This window comes from Palaemon carinicauda, chromosome 16 (assembly GCF_036898095.1).
Source record: "Palaemon carinicauda isolate YSFRI2023 chromosome 16, ASM3689809v2, whole genome shotgun sequence".
Taxonomy (NCBI): Eukaryota; Metazoa; Arthropoda; class Malacostraca; order Decapoda; family Palaemonidae; genus Palaemon; species Palaemon carinicauda.
In genome coordinates this window covers 18,942,703-18,966,199 of record NC_090740.1, presented here as the reverse complement: position 1 = coordinate 18,966,199, position 23,497 = coordinate 18,942,703, and the positions used below count along the sequence as shown (strand labels likewise).

The window sequence follows — 23,497 nt, the reverse complement described above, 5'->3', positions numbered from 1 at the left end:
GAGATGCCGCAAGCCTCTCCTTCGTGTCTTGTTCCCGGCGAAGGAGGTGATCGTTGAGCTTAGGGAGGTCTTCATTAAACTGACGTCCGGCGACGTCAGGGGGAGTCACGATGGAGAAGGGTCTGCACTCCTCCAGTGCAGGGCAGGGTTTCCCTTCTTCCGCCGCTTTAAGGCATGCAGCTAAGGCCTTTTCCAAGAAAGGAAGAATCGCATTGTCAGGTGCAACATACGTAGGATGCTTCTTGCTCAAAGCCGGAAGCTTAGAGCAGGTAAAGCCCCTACTCTTAAATGCGGAGGCTAGCATAGCCTGGGCCTTTGTGAGATCGAACACTATCTCTTCTTTAGGTTCGGTCTCTTCCTTCGAGGCAGGTTCGGAACGAAGCCGGACGTAACAGTCCGGGTAGGCCTCAAAGCTTGGGAAGAACTCCACATCTTCCAACGGGACCGTGCCGATCTTGTCGCTAACAAAGATCCTGCCGGTCGCAATAACCATATGCTCTGCATACCTCCACGGGTTGGCATGAGAGCAAGCGGGGAGATCCTTGACCGAAATCTTCTTCGGTTCTCTGGATCCAATCATCGACCTGATGGACTCCTGGTTCTCCTTCAGCCTGTCGTCCATGACGGCTCTAATCAGCCGGATCAGTTCTTGGGTAGAAGAAGAAGGATCCGGAGTCGAGGAGGTAGACGGAATGGACATTTCCGTCGGTGTAGGAGTAGGAGGAGGGATGGACGAGGGAGCAGCTCCAAGCTCCGACTCGGTGTACTCCACCTTGTCTTCGTCCTCTTCGGCTCCTTGAGCCATAAGCGTCTTCTCCGTGTCTTCCGAGACGTCTGAAATCTGTCCATCATCCTCGGAATCTAAACGACACTCGTGCATGGACTGAGCCATGACCACATCAGGTTCCACCGAAATTTGGACAGTGGGGATCGCATCTTTTGGTACCACTGAGTCAGGGGAGGCCTTAGGGAACAACAGGGACCTCAGTTCTTCGGTGGCCAGGTACGGTCCAGTAGCATTTTTCTGAAAGCCACGCACCCACTTGCGCAGCTTTTCACGAGAAATGTCTCTAACCTCCGCTGAGGGAGGGTTATGGAAGGCCTCAACTAGGTGGGCCTGGCAGACCGTACAATCCAGTGGGTTCCAGAACTTCCAATCCCCTCTCTTGTCTGCACAAGGGGCGTGCGTCCTGCAGGCCGTATGCCCGTAAAACTGCGGCCGTTTCACAGCGCAGAAGGCGAAGTCACACTTCATCTGCTCCTCCTGTGGAAGAAAGAGAAAATGAGTATGGGGGAGTCATAAGAATGGCTCTTAAACTAAGTTAATATTAATCATTAATTTTAACTTAAAGAAGGTGTGATGCATAGAGAATGAAAACAGTAAAGGAGAACACGCTCCATGCATCTCGCCCGGCTGGTTACCACAAGCTTGGTCCTTGGGTAATCCAAATGACCGAGATCATTGGATATAGTTTCCTAGAATTCCCAGTATTTTGGAACTCCATGGAAAACCAAGGACAAGATTGGGATCGAATTCATTCGGTTCCCAGTTAAGAGCCAGAAGGTCTCATTAAGGGGTAACTGCTTCTGGCAACCAGCCGCGCTAAGATGCACATAGCATGCTGGAATTAGAAGAATGCAAAGAGACAGCATGATCACTAATAGAGCAGTACTAGGTACTGATCTTAATAGCAGACGCAGCTTATCTGTTTGCGATATAGGGCTATCCTAGTCTTATGATAGCTACAGTAAGGGGGTGCAAGTATTCTTGACGCCTCCGGGGCATCCGGCAAGCCGCCGGCATGCCGGAGCTCGCTCCAGCATAGATTCTGGCATTAGAACAGACGATTTTCAAAAGTCAGTAAAATACCAGGATGGCGGCCGCCAGCACAACGGCGGCACGCCGGCAGGAAGCGGCGGCTCCGGCAGTCGGAGGATGCCAGGTTGGTGACTGGGATAAGGATGGTAAAGGCAGTATCGGGTTGCCGGCAGTATATGCCGGCACTCCGGTGATCGACCGGCAAGCGGACGAATAGATAGGAGTAGGAGAGCCGCCGGTAGTAGCCGGCGGCAGCCGGCAGTCCCTCGGTACACAGGGGGCTGGCGGCAAGGGTAGGGAGGTCACCAAGTAGGAGGCCGGTATTGCCGACAGTAGAGGCGGCAAGAGACCGGCACCCGGATAGATAGAGAGACAGGGGGAGGGGGGAAGGGATGCAGGAAGTACCGTCAGGGTTCCAGACATCCCTCCTCCTCCCTGAGGGGGTGTACCCATGATAGAGGCAGGCTCTAACATCCATGAGCAGGGGTCACTAGGGACCGGGAGCTAGGTAGCCCAAGGGAGGGCTAGGGAACACCCAAGAGGAGGGGGGGGGGAGACTCCCATATGCAGAACTATACTAGCAACTAACCTTATAGGACACTATGAAGGTATATGTACCAGAGTGGACTGCACAAGGAAGCTCGGGTAGCCCTACTCTTCCACCCTAAGGAGGAGTTGTAGGACAGGGGACAGATGAGTATAAACTAACCTAAGCATAGGCTAGGCTATACAAGAGATAGGTGGGGAGGGAGAAGAGAGAAGTCTTCCCAGGAAGGGTTTCTGTACCAGAGCGGCCACTAAGGGAAGGGAGGACACTCCCTAACCTAAGATCAGGCTGATCGGCTAAAACGGTGCAAGAGTACAGTTTCAGCATGGAACAGAGAAACCTTCCTAACCCGACCTAGAACAGGGCTAAAAGTCCTGAACTAGGCAAGGAAGAAGACATATCGCTATCGCAGGAAAGTCATAGACTATCCTAGCCATAGAGGTAGGCTAGCCTAACCTCACTCTCAGACGCAGCCCTAAAGGGGGTTCATTCCTTTAGGGAGGACAGAGAGGCGATATATACTCTATTAGACAATTAATCCCTTTACTCAGAAAAGGGATCAAGGCTAAATAGAGGGAATGCCAAGGCAGGGGATGAAGGAAGCATATAGGGGTCCTAATATTAGGTTAGGCTAGAAAGAATCACTGACTAGCCTATCCCCTATATGGTCCCTGAAGGCGAAAACATTTGCATCACTGTCAAAAGTATTGTAAAATAATAATGCCACTATCTTCATAACTTAGTCTAGGATCACTAATAAATCATGCATGAACACTTGTATGTAGGCTCCTGGCCTGGGGGCTATAGTAGCCGACTGGTATGAGGTCAATCGATGACCGATAAAAAGCGTCTAAACACGATATAAAAGTTCCTAGCTATGAAGACTAAATAAACTAATGTATTCGATTAGTATATAATGCCGGAAAAACGTTGTTGTGGCTAACTAAATAAGACATGCATAACAACAACGACGCCATAAAATGGCGGGTCCGGTAGAGGCACAGCTCTGCCACAAAACATCAATTATTTCGAAAAGTAATATTTACTTTACGGCCAGAGCTTAATTAAACAATACTGGAACCTTGTACTCAACTTTCCAGAAGAAGGCGAGGCTGAAGGTAACGACATAGCGAAGATGCAAAGCGATAAAGATAACACAGGGAAAATCCGTCTAAGTAGGGCAGCTACTAAACAAAGGATGAAGACGGGCGTGACGTCATCAGAGCAATGGCGTCCGTTTGTTTACGTCTCGAGTATCAGTAGTAGCCACGAGTGAGATTAGCTGTGGAACGGCTCCCAGCTATTCTCAGTCCTTACACACCGAAGCATTAACTCTGTTCGGGGTGAAGATAGCTATGTGGCACGATTCAGACATGCGTGTCCCCTGTTGTATTACGATGTCTTAAAGGGAAACCTTTGAGATACTCGCTCCAGAAGTTAGAATTCTGTGATAACCTGTGGTTAAATTCTCTGGGAATATCTTAGTAGTCTTATACCCAAGGAAGCTACCAAACAGGAACCTTCCATCAGGACGCCATGGCTTGAGCCCAAAAAAACATCTTGTGCTCTTATATCAATAAAACATCTGAAATAAACAAAATATTAAGAATTGAACATGCTTTCCCTCTGGCAATTATAAACTTAATAAATGCCAGTAGCTGAGAATTTAATTATTTTTTTTAGATCTACCCCATTAAAAATGCCCCAGAGTTTGTTCCATTGCAACAGATTACCTGCAAGATTTTTCTTTGTTCCTTTCATGTCTTCTACAGCAAAATACAGTATATGACCCTCTTTTAACTTTATATTGAGAAAGCTTTTGATTCTGTCAAAACTTCAGCAGTAATGAAATCCCTTCAAAGATAAGGAATAGATGTGTATCTTATGTTATAACACTTGAGGATATCTATGTGGGCAGTACAGCGATCCTAAGCCTACATGGAGATAGTGAGAAAATTCTGATTTGAGAAAGTAGTTACACAGGGAGACCCCATTTTCCAAAATTAGTCACAGCATGCCTAGTAATTTAGTAGTAGTTTTTTTTTCTTTCTTTTTAAAGATTGGCCAAATGTAGTAACTGACATTAATGGGGAATACCTTAACAACTTAAGATATGCAGCTGACATAGTTCGGTTTAGTGAACCATGAGATGAATTGCAAAAGATAAAATATTTGAATTGAGAAATAGGAAATATGGGACTGAAAATCAGTATGAGTAAAACTAAAATGATGTGTAATGAAAATGCATAGGGTTATGAACGAACTCTAGAGGTTGTTAATGAATATAGATATACTTAGGTCAGACATATTTTAACAATGAGTAAGAAAAAGAAATTGGCATGGGCATGTCAAATAATAAGAATGACAGATTGTAGATAGACAAGAATAACAACTTTCTCTAGTAAGTAGGTTAAGTAGGTATGAAACGGTGTTTACATCTTGTTCGGTAGTACACCGATACTTTTCAGTTTCATAAGTAGGCTATTGATTAATATGTAACTACCACCTCCATTCCCCCCACCCCCCCCCAAAAAAAGTTAAATTTTAATGTGTTAAATACTCGTAAAATATCCCAATTTTAGAGAAGGACTAAAGCAAACTAGAATTGCTTTACAAAATTAAAATGTAAAAACACGTATGAATGGAATGCTAATATATTAGTGATCTTCGTAATTGCTAACCACAACATTGTGTAAGACTTTTAAGTTACTTAATTTAATTTAAAGAAGTCTTATCACATTGCTTTATGAATAATGCTGGCATGCTAAATGTATAATGGGATATTCTTTCCTCATATCCTGTACCATATGAATCTAATGTGCAATAATACAGAGAAAAAAAAATATTGATTTATAAAAAGTGTACTATAACTTGATGAATTTTGTGACGGATGGTCAATTAATGTAAGGATTATTAGTACTAAATTTGTTAACCAATGAAATAAACTCTATAAAAAACATTTGAATGCCTCTCGATATATGCATCTTCGAAGTCCATCTTCTAGAAATAAACTAAGACTTTTTTTTTACAAGAGGTGTTTGTATGGTGAGTAGGAAATGTGAAAGATACAGAGAAACAAAGTTAATAGCATTCGTTGAAATGGAAAAAATGCAAGACATCAGAAAAAACACCGTGATTCAAGAATGGTATAGCAAAACTTTGACAGGCATGAACCAGAAAATAATGAAGTGTAAAATCTTTAGACGATAAGTGTTCAACAAATATTCACGAAAGGATGAGCGCATTCATCATAAACAAAATTCTGTTTGCTGAATATTCATTAATTGTCAAACGATGCAACATTTTTTTCAGATGGTGATAAACACAAAAAAAAAGACACGGTTTCTACAACAAATAAAAACATACTGGTAATAGAAATTTTAGGGGGAAAGACCGACTGTATGATTTGTTAAGAACAGAGAGAATATGTAGAGTTTGTCTGTTGTCCAAGATTACAAAAGTACGGGGCACACCGATATAGGGAAAGAAGAAGTCTTGATGATCTTATCCCTCTACTAACTTAATTAATAATAATTTTGGGCTATGTTATGCTAATGTGGTTAATGTGGTGCTAATCCACAATAACGATTACTACTGCACTTACCAGCTCTTCCTGCAAAGATTGAAACATTTGGTCAGAGACAAGGGGAGAAAATTGAAATAAACTTATTGCTAAAAATAGTGAGAAATGCTCCTTTTTCTTCATTTAACAATGAACACTACTGAAAAAAAGGAATATGTGCTGAGGGTAGATAGGAGGGTTCAAATTATTTTTATAAATTATGTAAATACCTATATTAGGTCTACTTCGACTTTTTCATGTTACTTGTAGCTTTATTAGGCTATATCTTATCAAAACACTACACGAATATGTATCCTCTTAGAAGATTGATTATACCTAGGCAAAACATTGTTTGAAATACGAATCTTGTCGAATTTTAATACATTTATAACAATATACGGTGACCAGACATTTAGTCGTTTTAGTTCCACAACTGGTATCTTAAACTGGCGTACAATTTCTGTTACATTAAGCATTAATATTCTTGGGTATATGGCTGTCAGTATATGATAAATGACAAAATGGAAAGCCTTTATTGAAAAAATTGCAATTTCCTTGTTCAGCCTTCCAATTCCGTTTTTACCCTATTTATCTTTGGCATTTTTAACATGATCACAATATGAATTTAACACAATTATATTATAATTATTAAATTTCTAAGCTGCCTGTGCATTTCATTAATCCTTAATCAATGTTTGCTGCTTTCCATTTTTGCCAATCTACTTCCATAACTGAATTTCCCTCTCCTCTTGAGTAACTGCTGCAAGGACTATCTATCATTTGCTATGATAACAAAATCGACCTCCTTATGAGATTAGATGATATAATAAGAGTAGCTTACATGTAGATGCAATGCATCGTGGGTTAACATTACGTGAGCTGCAGTATCTCAAAGCTGATCTTCATCCTCAACAAAGGCAAGTTTTCTTGGGGAAGTCAAGCTTATGACAATGACAATATACAAATTAAACTCAAAATTCGCCTAGTATTGAATCCATGGCATACTGCTCTGACCTCATTGACCAGTGTGATATATAAATATATTAATTCTAAATCAAAATTAACTATTATAAAAGACATGCTTAATGGTATAGATTTACAATAGTGAAGGATATATCTGACATTCTAAAACAAAATATAGAATAGGTCTTACATTTTCAAGAGTGTCGACAACAAGCCTTGAGCGGACGTAAACATATACAATGTCTCCTGCTGTTAGAAGTCCAACTCTGCACCGGATTTGTGTACACTGCGTTATTCCACAGTGGCTAGTCTGTCAACAAAAAATATAACAATTATAGTACTTCCGGCGTCAATGACCTTAGATGTCAGGATGCCTGAAAACTATAAATCAATCAATCAATCATGAGAAAAACATAGAATTATTTTTTTTTATTCTCACTTCATGTTACAGTTGTGTGATTGGTTTTAGAAGTTAAAATGATACCAAATGTGAGAGTACGGGTATGGTTGATTAATTTGCATTATACAGGGCTGAATGGCCTTTGATGCCCCAATGCTTGGCTTAAGGCCTAAATTTTATATTCAATTATTATCATTATTACTTGCTAAGCTACAACCCTGGTTGGAAAAGCAGGATGCTATAAGCCGGGGGCCCCAACAGGGTAAATAGCCCAGTAAAAAAAGGAAAAATAAAATATTTTAAGAACAGTAACATTAAAATAAATATATCTATATAAACTATAAAAACTTTAACAAAGCAAGTGGAAGAGAAATATGATAAAATAGTGTGCCTGAGTGTACCCTCAAGTAAGAGAACTCCAACCCTAGACAGTGGAAGGCCATAGTACAGAGGCTATGGCACTACCCAAGACAAGAGAACAAAGGTTTGATTTAGGAGTGTCCTTCTCCTAGAAGAGCTGCTTGCCATAGCTAAAGGGTTTCTCCTACCATTACCAAGATTAAAGTAGCCACTGAATAATTACAGTGCAGTAGTTAACCCCATGAGAAAAGAATTGTTACTCTCTTGTTCTATGGCTTATGAAGTTCTTACCTCCTTCTCCCAGTCAATAGGCTCCCTCGCCTGTCTCCGTTTCCTTACTAGTTCATTTTCTGATGAAGAATACCCGTAATCTGACGATGAGCTATGACTTGTTTTTGAACTTGAAGATGATGAAGAGTATGTCCTGGTAAAAGTTGATGAAGACGATGAGGAGGAAGATGATCCTCCACTGCTACTACTCGAGTATGAACTCTCGGATGATGATGATGACGACGATTCCGAAGCCCCATCAGACCCAGAATCGGATTCCCCATATACGCCACCACCAGAGACATAAGTTTCTTCTGTGTACTGGCCGTCCAGCTCGACATTTCGTAAAGTTTCTTCCTGCCTTTCAGGCTTCAGTACGTTCATGTCAACTTTCTTTTCAATTAGCTGTAATTGACACAAACAAAATTTCTTTTCAGCTCATTTTGTAGTGAAAGTAACCAATCAAAATAAAAATTTCACTTTTAATTCAAGGTTTAAAGATATAGCTGATATCTTCATTAATATAGTGATCAATAGAGAAGATATTTCTAAAACTGTCTGTATACCTATATGATAAGATACCTTTGTACTTTTTTGTATAAGTGCAAATTTAAATCAAATTACAATGTCATGTTATCAGTAGAGTATGAAGAAGTATATATCGTACAATATTAGCCATTACAACCCACTACATTTCCAGATAATTTTATCTTTACTGTGTTGCTCATTTATTAAAATTCAAAATTTTCTTCAAAAATAGAAAAAATACCAAGTGTTAAATTTAATAACATAACACAAATATGAAAGTTCAATAATTTCATGTAAAAGTGGTCTATCTATATGCAACCCCACATTCCATGGAGTAAACAAACCTGAAGATTCATTGGGTTGACATCAGGTATAATTGAGCAGTTGACAGGACCTTCTGTTAGTGGCTGCTCAACCAGGTACAGCAGATAGTTTCCTGAAAGAGATAGGAATCTCAATATACTTGTTTATTGCCCCCCCAAAAAATTTAAACTATAGTCCATTTTTTTTGCGATGCATATTTGCACCGACTCGCGGCGGTGCCCTTTTAGCTCGGAAAAGCTTCCTGATCGCTGATTGGTTAGAATTATCTTGTCCAACCAATCAGCGATCAGGAAACTTTTCCGAGCTAAAAGGGCACCACTGCGAGTCGGTGCAAATATGCATCGCTAAAAGAAATGGACTATAGTTGACATTACAGTATATGAAACCATTAACCCTAATAGTTAAAGAAATATATAGCCCATTGTCATATATTGTGCAGTAGACAACTAAAAAAAAAAACACATTCTAGTTTAGTACGAGTGTTCCACTTCTAATGGAATTTGGTGCTTAAAAACAACCATGTAGGAAGTGTACAGTACTTGAAACTCTCAGAGCTTCAATTATTTTCTGAAAGTAACTTGAGGATTTCTCTTGAACTAATATATTCACAGTATTTACAAGAGCATCAAGCTGTACCTTTTAATGGTATGATTTTATGGAACAGATTATTTTTTTTTATTATACAATGAGTAACCTTTCATAATGATGTTATGCAAATATTGTAGATAAAACTTGAAGGATGTAACCATAACAAGAAAACATTTCATATTCAGTAGAATGCTTACCATTCAAAGATTTTGTTGGCCACAAAATTACAATTTCTGACTCCATTATATGAGAAGGACCTTTGTTTGATAACCCATATTTATGCATGAGCTGTGGGCCCAGGTGTTTTTCATGAGTTTTGTAACGAACATTATATAATGTGCGATTATACTCGATGTTTTCAGGGTCTGAAGTTCTGAAAGAAAAGGAGTAAAATTCATCATTTTAGAGGATTAAACAAGAAAAAAAATATAATTCTATTGATATAAACAATTGCCAAACTCCTATATTCTGCCCCTCCTTTCATGTCAAACACAGACCAGTTAATATTTTTTTCTTACCCATAGAGAATAATTTGAGTGTCTGCATCTACAAGAACAGATCTGAGTGCTACGTTGTCATCCCTAGTCCTGCTTTCCTCACTGTTGGTACTGTTCGCTGTTACTTCGAAAAGAAACTGGTTGCCATCTGGGTCACCCAACTGCTCAAAGGTCATTCCGAAATGAACCTGGCAAAGAGATATAAACAAATGCATACAGCTTGGTTCTTCTATATCGAGTAAGGGAAATATATTCGTTCTACATGCAAATGCTAGATTAAAAAATCTGGATGAATATAATTTTGATTAAAAGTAAACAACGAATAACTATCTCTCACCCCTTTATGCATTGGTAGAGGATTGCCTATTTCACAGACAATAGTTAGATTACTGCCCACAGCCCTTTGAGAACAAGTGACAGATGTGTTGTCCTTCGGAAGGAAGTTAGTGTAAGAGAGTCCAGGTGGAACAGGAACGTACACCCGAGCTTCAAATGCGTCTTCGGCATCATTGACAACTCTGATATCAACTTCCAAGAGCTTCTTTCTATCAGATACGTACTTATCAGGCCTGATGAAGAAACAGAGGTTACTGTCAGTATAAAATCATTTAAAACGAAAGTACATTCACCTAGAGAAATATTTGAAATATATCCAAATTCAGCAACATTATGAGATACACAAAATTAACTAACGCTATGAATGTTAGGATGAGATCCGGAATGCAAACATTGTCATCTCCACAGTTCTTCTGGATAGTAATGGAGTCGGACAAGGCAAGCTTCTGGCGCTGATTCAGAATAGGAGTCAGTGATCGAGGTGCCCTCCGGTAAGAAGGTTCTACAAGACGATATTTTACACCAGCTGACATTGGAGTCAGTTTATCTGTCAGCGTTTTCTGTGGAGTAATATTAAGAGATTTTTGTTATTAGTGTCAGTATGAGGAAAGAGTATCTATATTGCTTACACTTCTGTAGTGTTACAAGAAAACTAATAAAGAGCAAGACTAGTTTAATGAATGAGTTCAGTTACTTTGAAATTAACAACAATACCCTAAAAACAAGTTAATTCAAGTCAAAGCAAAGTTTCAGAGATTTCACGACTGGTGCTCATTGCATATTTTGACTAATGACTATTGAAAGAATATTAAACTTAATCACCGTCACATAAACTTGATGAAGTTTGCACAATGTTATGTTCCTCTCCAACTGGATTTGTTCTTCAAGTTTTCGGTTCTCATTGGATAAAAAGAACAAACGTGGTTCATTTAATTTTTCGTCAAGCTGATACTCGACAAACATTTCTGTAAAATACGAAGGGATTGTAGGATCTAGTTTAAATCTACTTACTCAACAGGTAATCGAAAACTAAAAACAACGACAATAATTATTTAATCAGGTGTCTGAAAACATATATGAAAAGGATTTAAGAAACAATATAGCCAATACTTTGAGGAAATATATTTAAGTGCATATATTAATTGATTATTTCAGAGAGAAACATTATACAGTATATACAAAGGGAAAGACTACTACTCTGGTTACATTTCATCCAGAAAATAACATCCACACAATTACCTAGATCATCTGGAACACCGATGCCTGTATATCCAATGCAAAATTCTAATCCAACACAGGCTACTGGTCTTCCCGAAGGTGTGCGGCATCCCGATTGATCTTCACCTACGGCTTCGATGTCGATAGTCTTGCCCTCCGAGGTGAAAGTGAGTGAGTGGTTGAACAAGTTGACAACTGGACGGGCTCTGCAGAGAGAATTCTTCTATCTTTAAATGGCCAAATCGGTATAGGTTAAGATACTTGAATTCTTGTCAACTCCGCAGATGGTTAGCTTTCCAAGAAAAAATATTTTACATAGGAAAATCGAAAAGAAATTTTGAGTGTTCCAAATTTCCAATTGGTGAAATATAATGCAAATTATTTTAAATGATTAACAATAATCTGAAAAAGTACTTTGTAGATGTTCTCAATATATATATATATATATATATATATATATATATATATATATATATATATATATATATATATATATACATACACACATATAATATATATATAGATATAATATATATATATATATATATATATATATATATATATATATTTACATATAATATATATACATACATATATATATATATATATATATATATATATATATATATATAGAGAGAGAGAGAGAGAGAGAGAGAGAGAGAATCTTGAGCTTGATTTATAAGGTGGAGGAAAATCAATGACAATATTTGACAAAACCAGAATAGCCGCCAATCTTCCCAGAAGCATGTATCAATTTGCCACAGCATCCAAGAAAGACACAGGTGGGTCACGTTTTTCCTTCAGACAACTCAAAAGAAAATAAATAGTCTATTCATGTCAAAAACTTCAATATTTCCTGAGCCCTTTCGAGACCCAGGATTGCCCGAAGCTGTGACATTTTCCAGAAAAAATGGATTGTGTCAGGGGAAAGTATATAATGTAGAGGGGGGGGAGTGGTTCAATCTAATGAGAACGGTTGAAGCTTCTTTTATTTATTTTTTTTTCAGGTAAGGCATTCTTCTGAAAGCTCTTAAGCTATATTTTGTGTATATAAACTTTTTATAAATGGAGATTAAGCTATGTTTGTTTTACATGAGATTAAGATATAAGAAAACAAATATTCTTTTTTCTTTTTTTACAAAGCATGAATAAACTTTTTCGAAAAAGATCAATGCAAACATGACTAAAATTTGCGAGATTGAAAAGTATCATGAAATAAGTTTTCATTATCCAATCTATCATTTATTATACACATTGAAAAATACCATGCAAAATATACTGCATTTTTACTATCAAAATCCAAACTATTCAGTGATAGACCAACAAATTTCAACTCGGAACTCACCAACTTCACAAATGGGGTGTACATCATAGTTGAAATATAAACGATTATTATGAAATATCTGCCAAAACACAATGATTAACAGAAATAGTATAGGATTAAATCTTTCTGATGGAATGATGATCTCTAAGTTTTATTTTCTAAGATTTTTTTCTCTTAGTATCTATTGTAAACCTCTTCCACACAAAGAACAAAGTGATGACGTCCAATTGGTATTTACCAATATCTGAACGAATGTAAATCGATATAGCAATAATGTGGCAGCTTTCAAGAAAAACCTGAAGACTTATCTTTTTAGAAAGTGTTATAATAGTGACCTTAAAACTATTAAGCCTGAATACAAATGCTAGCGAAATAACTGATAACGATACAGAGCAAAATATTAACTGGAAAGAAATTATTTTTTCACACACCAAGGCCCGCCTGAACAGACCTTTAGTGTTTGATGGAGGGCGAGAAATAAACCCGTAAAAGATATGGTACACTATAAGTTGAAGCCGTAAGAACCAAGGACTCCATATCATTACACGAACTAAGTCCTACAAAAAATCATGGCTTACTTGAGCAGAACGGCAGCGTCGGAAGCATAAGATCCGATCAACAGATCTGGGTAGACGTTGTTGTCCATATCAAGGCCGCCTGACAGTGACCAACCAAATGTGGAAAGGCGGTGGGACAAGTCACTAGCTTGGATAACCTGCATAAAATGAAGTACATTAATAAGGATCTTGAAATTCCGTTTATTTGAAATATAAGTGAACTTTTAAAACTGTTTTGTGATATGTTTCAGAGTGACCCATTAATCCTGGATTCTTCTTCTTCATTGTCTATCTTTAACCACTTTTATGTGGTCGATGTTTCTGGATGACTTGTAGATTATCATTTGTTTAAGAATGTGCATAAATGTCGAATTTGAGATAATTTCTTCACACTTTCCACAAGACGTTTCAATAAAAATCAATGAAAGAAATTTCGGATCACCCGAAGATAAGCGACCCAAAATAGTTCTCCAGAAGATAAAGGACCCAAACTAAACTCACCTGAAGAAGAGAGACCCTGATTTTTTTTTTCACTTGAATATAAGCGACCCCAGCTTATTGACGTCGTCAATATTCATTAAAAACTACTTTATTAAATATTTGTTAAAAAGAAGAAATTTATACAAATAATCTATATTTAATTAAAAGCGTAGTCTTGCAATTACAGTAAAAAAAATAATCGAACCTACCATTATCATGCCTTTCAAACCACATAAATCGCTGTAAATATGAAATTAAAAATTATCTTGCATCCGTGCATTATCTTAATCTTTGATTTATGCTTATTCTAATAACTTTCGATGGCCTGTGTGTGTACTGTTTCAATATCAATAAAGTTACGGGAGTGATTTACGGTCTGATGCTGAAATCTTAGATGTGATTGAATTTTTGAATAAGCTTTCCATTCATCACTGTACATTACTGAACCAGGCAAAACAACTTTTTCTAGGATTGGAAGTAGAGTTACAGTATCACATGTTTCAACGATCTCCACATATCCAACACTTGGCTTAATGCTAGTGTCGACCATTCCAAATACAGTTCTTCTATGTTCCTATGACGCACTGGCCCCTGCCCCATCATCATCATACCAGAACTTATACCCAGCATATGTAACTGCCAGAGTACACTGCTGTGGAAGCCCTTGTAATTATGAGAGAAGTCTACTGTTGGATGACTTCAACATAGCAACATGCTTGCCGTTAACGGCCCCCAGACAGTTGTGGTAGTTCCACCTGAAACTAAACTTTTCAGCAACTTCCAATACCCTTCAGTTTTGGAGCAGCTAAGCACTTTATTCACGTAGACCTCAATAATAGCTTTGCATACCTGTGGCATGAGCTTGCACATTGCATTTGTTTCAACTCTAAAGCTGTACTGTAGACTTGGATAGGAATTTCCAATGGCTTGGAAGTGGAGCATGGCTGCCAGCTCGAGTCCAACATCAAGCTGGTCTCTTATGAATGGGTATAGGTCAATTATCCGTCGACAAATCACCACCGACAATTGGCCGCCAAAAATTGGGTGACGGTAACAATTCGCCACAAATGACAGTTCGGCACCAAATTATTTAAATCTAAAGGTGAAAACAAAAATCATAACAAAATAAAACCTCTTTAAAAATCATAAATCATTTTGTCTAGAATTACCAAAGTAATGCAGAACATAACTTTTGAAAACATTGTTATAATTTTATTACATTTGAAAGAAGCAACCTTTGACTGTAGCTCCGGGGAAACATTCTTTTACTGGGGATTTAAGTTGGGCACTAACTTTGAACATTTATCAACATATATAAATCCGTTATACGTGAACTTCCTTCTACCTTCTTCGCTTAATACGATTGAGTGAACACTGGGAGCTACTATAAAATGTGAAGAGGTACAGAAGGTTTATATTGGAAATAATAAAAAAAAGTTAAATTCGGTAATACTGGTAAATAGCAATTATTTATTCTAAAGACTAGAATTAGCAATTTTCAAGGAAATGGCTATCAGTAATAACAAATATTAATAATAATAGTTTGCTCGAGTCATATGGTAAGATTTTCAAGGAATACGCCATTGGAAACATATATTAGTAATAAGAATTCATCTGTCGCAAACAGTTCATGGCAGCAGATAATTGGGGGAGAACTATCTTTAACGGCTATTTTCTTTGTGCCGAATCGATGGTGGCGAACTGTAGGCGGCGAATTGTCCGTATCCGCTTATGAATATGTTCTGTTTCTTCAGGTGAGGAGTTTAACTTCTCCTCCATCTCTTGGCACAAATCAGGTGTAATTATTAGGTAATTATTGTATCCTCTGGGATCTTCCTTGTGTAGTTCTAAATTATATTAGCTGGTCATAATGTCAAACTTATGTCCTCTAGCCATACTTTCTTTAATTCACACTGTCCTAGCTTTCCTTGCTCTAATTTGAATTTTATATTTTTCTTAAGCTCTTCCTATAGCTCTTGATGCCTTTTCTCCTGCACTTCAAGAAGTAATATTTCTGCAGCAGCTAGATATAGACACCTCTGTTCTGCAAGTGTCTCTGGTATTCAGCATGATGTTTCGTCCACAAGTCAGGGAATAAAGCTAGGTGTGAAATATCGCTATATACAGTATATAGCCGGCCATATTCCAAGCAAGACGAAGAGTGACCAACAATTCCATGCATGAGCAAAGTCGTAGAGGCAATACATGGCAATGTGGGAAGATAGCGAGAACTATGCATATCGTGAGGGCACTGCAGGATATTGCGTTACGGTAGACGTGTACAATGCATGAGAAATACTTAACATATGAGTAAACAAGTAGTAGCACTGCATGTCAATATCCAACAATATGGCCAATTTTTGGCAGCGCATAGTAAAGATAAGGTGTAACTTATGCATGAACAGTACACAAATATGGTGCAAACAATGATTCACGGTCCATTGCGTAACACCAAAATGGCATGCCTTGCCTAGACGCATTGCGCGGCACTGCAGGAACAATAATTATGCAGGTACCAAGGTGTCATATATGACCACTCTGCACGCTACTTTTCTCAGCTAATCATTATCCTCTTCTTTTGCCCGATAATTACATTTAAAGGGTTTTTTTTTTTTTTATAAATTGCCTGGCCCTTCCTACCAGACTCGGGCTCATTACATATCTGTAGTCCCTAGGCTTAGCCATCAAACATAACTATAATTTGACACTTTATCCACCCAAAATACTCACTAATAGTGCTAACTTTCAAAAATAATGCTTTGAGAACCTGCATAAGGGATGATTCGAAATTATATGACATCGACTCACCTGTGCCGGCTTCTTCATTTCCGGGGTTACGAGCTCACCGCTCCTGATTTCAAATCCATGGTATATGAACACGGCTCCTTTTCCATCGTCCCCACCATACGGCGCTCCAACAGCGAAATCTGAGGTAAACAATTTCATTTATTAAAAAAAATGGATTTTCTTAACTTTTTATTTTTGTAGGCCTCAACTGAGAGTTATTATCTATACCATGGGTTTACGGTTAATTGCATTTGCACCATAGAAAATAATAAAATGAGCCCTGCCTAATAACCTTGCCTTTCCTATAATATCTTATACGATAATATTTGATTTTGCATACTGAACTATACAGTATATCCTTCTCTACGATTATGTAAAACTTACACCATTATTCAAAGAATTATCTTAGTTTTATTTTGAAATTGTAAAAAAAAAATCATTACACAATAGATTACAAAACATGCTCTCTTTTGCAAGCTCTGTAACATTGTAATTCCTTTGCATTTGTACAATTCAAGTGTTGTTTTCGGGAAAATTATTAACCACACTCAAAATGCATCCTGAAAATGAGCAAAATTAAACTAAAACACATACCATATTCAGTACTTACAAGCCTATAATATATTTTCAAAAGATCGTTCAAAGAATATTTTAATGACTAAACTTGAATCTAAATGAAAAAAAAAAAAAAAAAAAAAAAAAAAAAAAAAAAGCGAAGCGTAAATAAATTCTGGAGCCTTTGAAAGTTGTTAAGAAAAAATGTATGTTCAACCATTTCTCTGGTTAATAAGATTAGCATGTTTGCTGTTGTAATTACACAGAGACAACAATCTGTGTCATGATTTGAAAATAATGGGAGGGTAACAGTTTTAACCGGAAAAAATGGCAGTTACTATCTGTTGGATTTATGAAATAATTTTGGCCGAAAACAAAGAATGAAAAATAAAACATGATAAAAGAATACCACATTAATACTATGGTTCAGAATTCCTGTCACATTTTACGATGAAAGTTGAAAATACGGAAAAAATAAATCTTGATGCGGCGTTATCTTTTACCACTACTGCCAAGTCTTAACTTTATAAATAATGTATAACACATTACTGATTTCAATTAAATTAAAAAAAAACTAAGATATAGATTATGATGGTATATAAAAAATCGATCAAAATTGAAACATGTTATTAAAGCAATCATTGAAGCGACAAAATTGTTAAAGCCATAAAGATCCACCGATATAAATACAATGCGGGCACGTTATTACAAAAATGCTTATCTCTTAATTAGGCGTTTGAACCTCAAGAGTATAATGGTCAGTAGCGCTCGTCTGTTACCACGACAACTCATCGCTCGCAAACCATCTAATTTTCGTCGGCACACTGCTCAATTAATCCGACCAGGTACACGTCTGAAACCAGTCATTATACGCATATGTGAGCATTCACCTTCTCACGACCAAGCCTCTGCTACAGTAACTTAAGAGAGGATCGTACTTGCAACCATGACGTGGAGGTAACACCCCCCCCCCTCAAAAAAAAAAAAAAAAAAAAAAAAAAAAAAAAAAAAAAAAAAAAAAAAAAAACTGGTGGGCGGGATTAAACATTTTTCGTCTTTGTGGAATGAGAGTTCTATTCAATGATGGCATTAAAAGACCTTTAATATGACGGAAGGGACGTACAGTACCAAATTCTAATAACAAAGTTTAGGTCTCAGCAAAAGTTAATAACTAAACTTTATCACACCATTGACCTGTATACTTGAATCAGTGAAACCAACCTCGTCCTCTTCAAATTTACCCTGAGGATAAGAGAGTCCATATATTGCTTATATAGCTCTCAAATTAAGTTTCTATGTATAAACATACATTTACAATTATACTTAATACAAGTTAGTTACCTAAGTGAATGTTTATATTTAGAAAATACTAAGGAGTGGAATGGATGTAAACATCTGTATTTATTGCTGCCCGCTTCAAAGCAAGGTGCACTTCAACATCTAATACGGAGGATTTTATAAACTTAATACATAGTAATTATCCTGACAATTTTACGCTTAAATGGCTCTGCATTAGTTCAATCTGCTCGATTGTACAATTAACTTCATGGTCAATTGGTAACACAATTACTGTATTTATATATACCACAAGAGAGAGAGAGAGAGAGAGAGAGAGAGAGAGAGAGAGAGAGAGAGAGAGAGAGAGAGAGAGAGAGAGAGAGAGAGAGAGGGGAAGCTTAATTTGCTAGAGAGAGAAAAGGGAAGCTTAATTTGCTAGAGAGAAGGGAAGCTTAATTTGCTAAAGAGAGAGAAAAGGGAAGCTTAATTTGCTTTAGAGAGAGAGAGAGAGAGAGAGAGAGAGAGAGAGAGAGAGAGAGAGAGAGAGAGAGAGAGAGAGAGAGAGGAAGCTTAATTTGCTAGAGAGAAAAGGGAAGCTTAATTTGCTAGAGAGAGAGAAAAGGGAAGCTTAATTTGCTAGAGAGAGAAAAGGGAAGCTTAATTTGCTAGAGAGAGAAAAGGGAAGTTTAATTTGCTAGAGAGAGAGAGAGAGAGAGAGAGAGAGATTTCACACCAACCGCAATGCCTTAGTCTTACCATCGATCCCATCCATGTTGATGTCTGACAATTTTGTAAGAGAGGTCCCGAAGCGTCCTCTGTTAACATTTCCGTTGAAAGTCACAACTTGTCGGAATCGCCGCTGTTAAAACAAAGAAATACAGCATATCAATATAATGTACATACAGGTAAATAACAATTATACATAGTAACTAAAATGATAATTGGCCATGTAGAATATTTTTCAAAACCATTTTTTATTAGATTCTCAAAAACCTAATCGAAGCTCCTCTAAAATTATTTATATTGTTAATGAAGAATATATAAAAAAAATTTCTGCCCTGTAAAACAATTGAGGGTTTATATGATACTTTAATTACTAGGGAAACTGAAATTCACTTTAAGAAATGGACGTGGACGAGTGCTAACTAGTTTAGTATTTTTCTCTATATGTTTCATATTGGCTTGGGCTTAACTTCAGTATAGGTCGATTAAAATGGAAAGTCTGTCTCTCACTTTAAGTCCATTGTTTACATTTGGGAGATTGATGATGAGTTATTGCGCATGCGTTGCTTGCACTCGCATTTGTGCAACTTTTCTGTATTTTTTATTTGTATGACGTAATCATTATCTGGCTTTTTTAAACCAATTACGAGCCTCCAAATATTTATGAACAAGTCCCCGGTTTCTACACCAGCCATTTTTCCACCCTCCCCTTCATTTTGAGTTTCACCACCATTACATAAAGACGTCTCCAAGAGGGACCTTAAGGGAAGTACAGCTATTTCCAAATTTAATGTAATTTCATCTACGTCGGCAATAGATTAATATGAAAACGCTCTCCGTTCAGAGTATAGCTAATGTTATTTATGCAGAAGTAAAAATTAACCCCGAAATAATGACTAAAGGGGTGGGCGAGCGCAGCTCACCATGTACCGGTTGCCAGTACATAAGAGCAGTGATCTTTTTCTTTCGAGAGCAAAGCGAGACAGGAGAACAAAAACATTAGAAGGACGCTTAGTGAATCTTAGATAATTTTGATATATACTTTAATTTTCAGCTATTTACATGTACCATATATTTTTCCAACTGGTTATCTTGTGCTTATTTTGCATTTATTACCATTTAAATTGCTGCAAATTACTTGTTCTTAAAGTTTCCCTACCCAAAATTGTTATATAAGGGGGTCCTAAAACTCACGAACAGGTGGTTTTCTCCAATAATTGTGGTCAGAAAAAGCATGAAACACAAGATAGCGAATAGGAAAAATATATGGTTAATGCATTTTGCTAGAAATTAAAGTATCATATATTAACCCCGTTGAGAAAATAAATAAAACTTTTAATTCTACATTAAGGATAAAATGACAAAAGGCGTTTTCCCTACGGACTAAGTACTGTATGACAAACACTATATATATCATACATACATATGCATATACATAGATTGCTCACATGTAAATCATAAGAAATAAAATGTGAAAATCTGTTTAAGAAAGTCGGTCTGATATTTAATAACATGAAGAATGTATCTACAGTAATGATATGGTCATCCACAAAAAAGTGGAAACACACAACTGCACACGAGCCATATGATAAGCATCATCTAGCGAGATAAAATATGATATTGGCGTAAAGATAATACCTTTTGTTTCCCCTGGATACTTTCCCTTTGCGTAAATGCGTTATTCATGACACGGGGCGAGTGGTAACAGATCCTTCGTTATTTCTTGATACGAGAATGCAACAATTACTAGGCTATGCTCCCTAACAAGTAGGGGAAATATTCTATGATACTGTGTAAGGAATTCTGCATCACCTATTTATTATAGGACACTTGGGGTCAATGGAGTTTACTTACGCACGTAGCCGTTCCAGGATCGGAGAATATCATGGAAGGAAAATAATATAAATATTCATCATCATCTCCTCCTACGCATATTGGCGCAAAGGGTTAGATTTCGCCAGTCGTCTCTATCATGAGCTTTTAATTCAATACTTCTCCATTCATCATCTCCTACTTCGCGCTTTATAGTCCTCTATATAATATTCATATAATAAATAAATATAAATATTATATGGAAGAAATTCTAAACTTTACAAGGGAAATGTATCATACTCTTCATATAGTTCTTTTCATCATGATTATTATCATCATGTGTAAATATATAGGATATAAGATTAAAAGAGCATTATACTTCTGAGAAAAAAATATTCGAAGAATAAAAACATTCATGTGAAACAAATAAAAAGTAGGTAAAAAATACCTCCCTAACATATAGATAAAATATAAGGGTGCACTATCATACGCCACGCCCCCTCACTTTGCAGGCACCAATGTATAAACACTGATGAAAAAAAGGTCTAAGTTTTACACTAAGTGAAATTCAAATTACATTCTGAATAACATCCCTGCCAAATGAGAAGGCCGAACAACAATGGCAACCTTTTTGGCCACATATCTTAAGCTGAAATTATTCTAAATAGATTAACCTTTTTTGTTCATAAAGATAAAATCATCTCAATTAGTTCGTGATGAAGAAATATTCCACAAAACCTAAGTTATGAAGAAAATTGTTATATATCAAGGTTTTGTCTTAAAATGTTTCACACGTTCTACTAAGTAATTTGATACCTGATTTGATGAATGATATATGAAGTACAATATATACTGTGGACGTCAGTGTATATGAAGGGCTCCATCGATCACTACTGCCCATAATTTGAGCAAACTTTCGATACCTACGGATAATGGAATGATTTTTACTGTCCATCCTCACAGAAACAACCATCTCATTGAGTTCCTTGACACAGATCTAAGGAAGATCTGTGGAAACCAGTAGTTGCCATTAATTATACAGTAATTTTCTAGGTGGATTCTGCCATTGTCGTTGCTAGGAATGGGGCAGGAGTACGCATCACCTTCGACCTAAACAAGCTGAACAGCAAGTTTTTCGTTAAGCATATCCTTCACCCACTCCCTAAACTACTATTCGTAGTGTGGACCCGAAGGCTCATTACTTCACTACAGCTAATGCTCTTTACGGTACTAGAAATGGAACTGGCAGAAGATCAACATTTAAAACCCTTTATTATGCCTTAAGTTTGGTTTATATATTGCAGAGGACCAATGGGCTTCGCAGCTCCAGGAGATTCCTTCAAGGTGTCCAAAACTGTGCTAAGGTCATAGACAATCTCCTTCTCCACAACAAAGACTACATTACGCATCTTCACTGTATCTGCAATGTGCTCACCAGGTGTCCCAAGTTCGGGATCACACTCAACAATTATAAATTTGTGGTCGTGGTCATTCGCTCCTCGTGAACTTCTGTGGGTACAGTCACCCAGGAGTTGGGATATCAGTCGAACAGCAGAAAGTCATTGCCATTAAGGATTTCCAAACCCTTGCTAACTTGTTAGACCTCCAGTTAGCGGAGCACAACTTAAACGCCCCGTGATGAGTCCCAAGAGAACATTTGTCCGGACTTCCGACCACGATGAAGTATTTCAATGTGTCAAGTTAGCTCTCACCACTCCACCAGTTCTCGTCCTCTTTGACTCAAGACCTAACCCCTGTCCATCAGACGGATGTTTTATGCCTCATAAGCAGGAGGTATAAGAAACAGTCCACTGCCCATACTTGGTTCCAAAGGAGGAAAAAAAAGAAATAAACACTTAAGAACACTCCTAGCTAACTAAACTATCACATTATAAGGAAATATAGATAAACTGATTCCATCATTCAGAACTACTCCAAGCAAAGATAAACAATATTGTACCTACCGTTTATTAAGAGATGAAACTCCCAATCTGACATATATAATAATCCCGCACTCAAAAATATCACCATATGCTACTGTCAAAATAAAGAAGAAATTACCCAAGACATTCGGTACCTTCCAAACAAAAGAGACGTAAACAAACTACTCTCAATTATACAAATAGTCTTTCTCGCTACAAACAATCATTACACCAACTAACTTTTTATATTCATATATAAATAAATAAATAAATAAATAAATAAATAAATATATATATATATATATATATATATATAGAGAGAGAGAGAGAGAGAGAGAGAGAGAGAGAGAGAGAGAGAGAGAGAGAGAGAGAGAGAGAGAGAGAGACTGTATATGAACATATATTCATATATCATTTATACATATTCGAAATAATTATATATCAGTGCAGGAGTAAATCAGGTGGTAGTGAGATTATCTATTTAAACTCTAAACTCTTAAAAAGATTAGCAAAATAAATTCGGGAAGAAATATTATATGCAATATATCTAAATGGTGATTAAAAATAAATTACATAGAATATCTGCTATAAATTTCACTCGTTAAATCTGGTCTTTAAGAAAGTTTAAAGACAGAAACTTTCAAAAT

The 23,497-nt window shown here is 37.0% G+C and overlaps 1 protein-coding gene across 1 annotated transcript in view; it reads right to left on the bottom strand.

Moving 5' to 3' along the window:
* The window catches only part of LOC137655676 (integrin alpha-PS2-like), a 698,738-nt gene that overhangs the window by 34,897 nt on the left and 640,344 nt on the right, over window positions 1-23,497 (bottom strand). Inside the window, 12 exon segments of the mRNA XM_068389635.1 lie at window positions 7,082-7,201; window positions 7,943-8,326; window positions 8,794-8,885; window positions 9,559-9,734; window positions 9,880-10,046; window positions 10,196-10,427; window positions 10,552-10,754; window positions 11,017-11,159; window positions 11,434-11,618; window positions 13,315-13,451; window positions 16,582-16,700; window positions 19,150-19,252. Coding sequence (XP_068245736.1) covers window positions 7,082-7,201; window positions 7,943-8,326; window positions 8,794-8,885; window positions 9,559-9,734; window positions 9,880-10,046; window positions 10,196-10,427; window positions 10,552-10,754; window positions 11,017-11,159; window positions 11,434-11,618; window positions 13,315-13,451; window positions 16,582-16,700; window positions 19,150-19,252 — 2,061 coding nt within the window.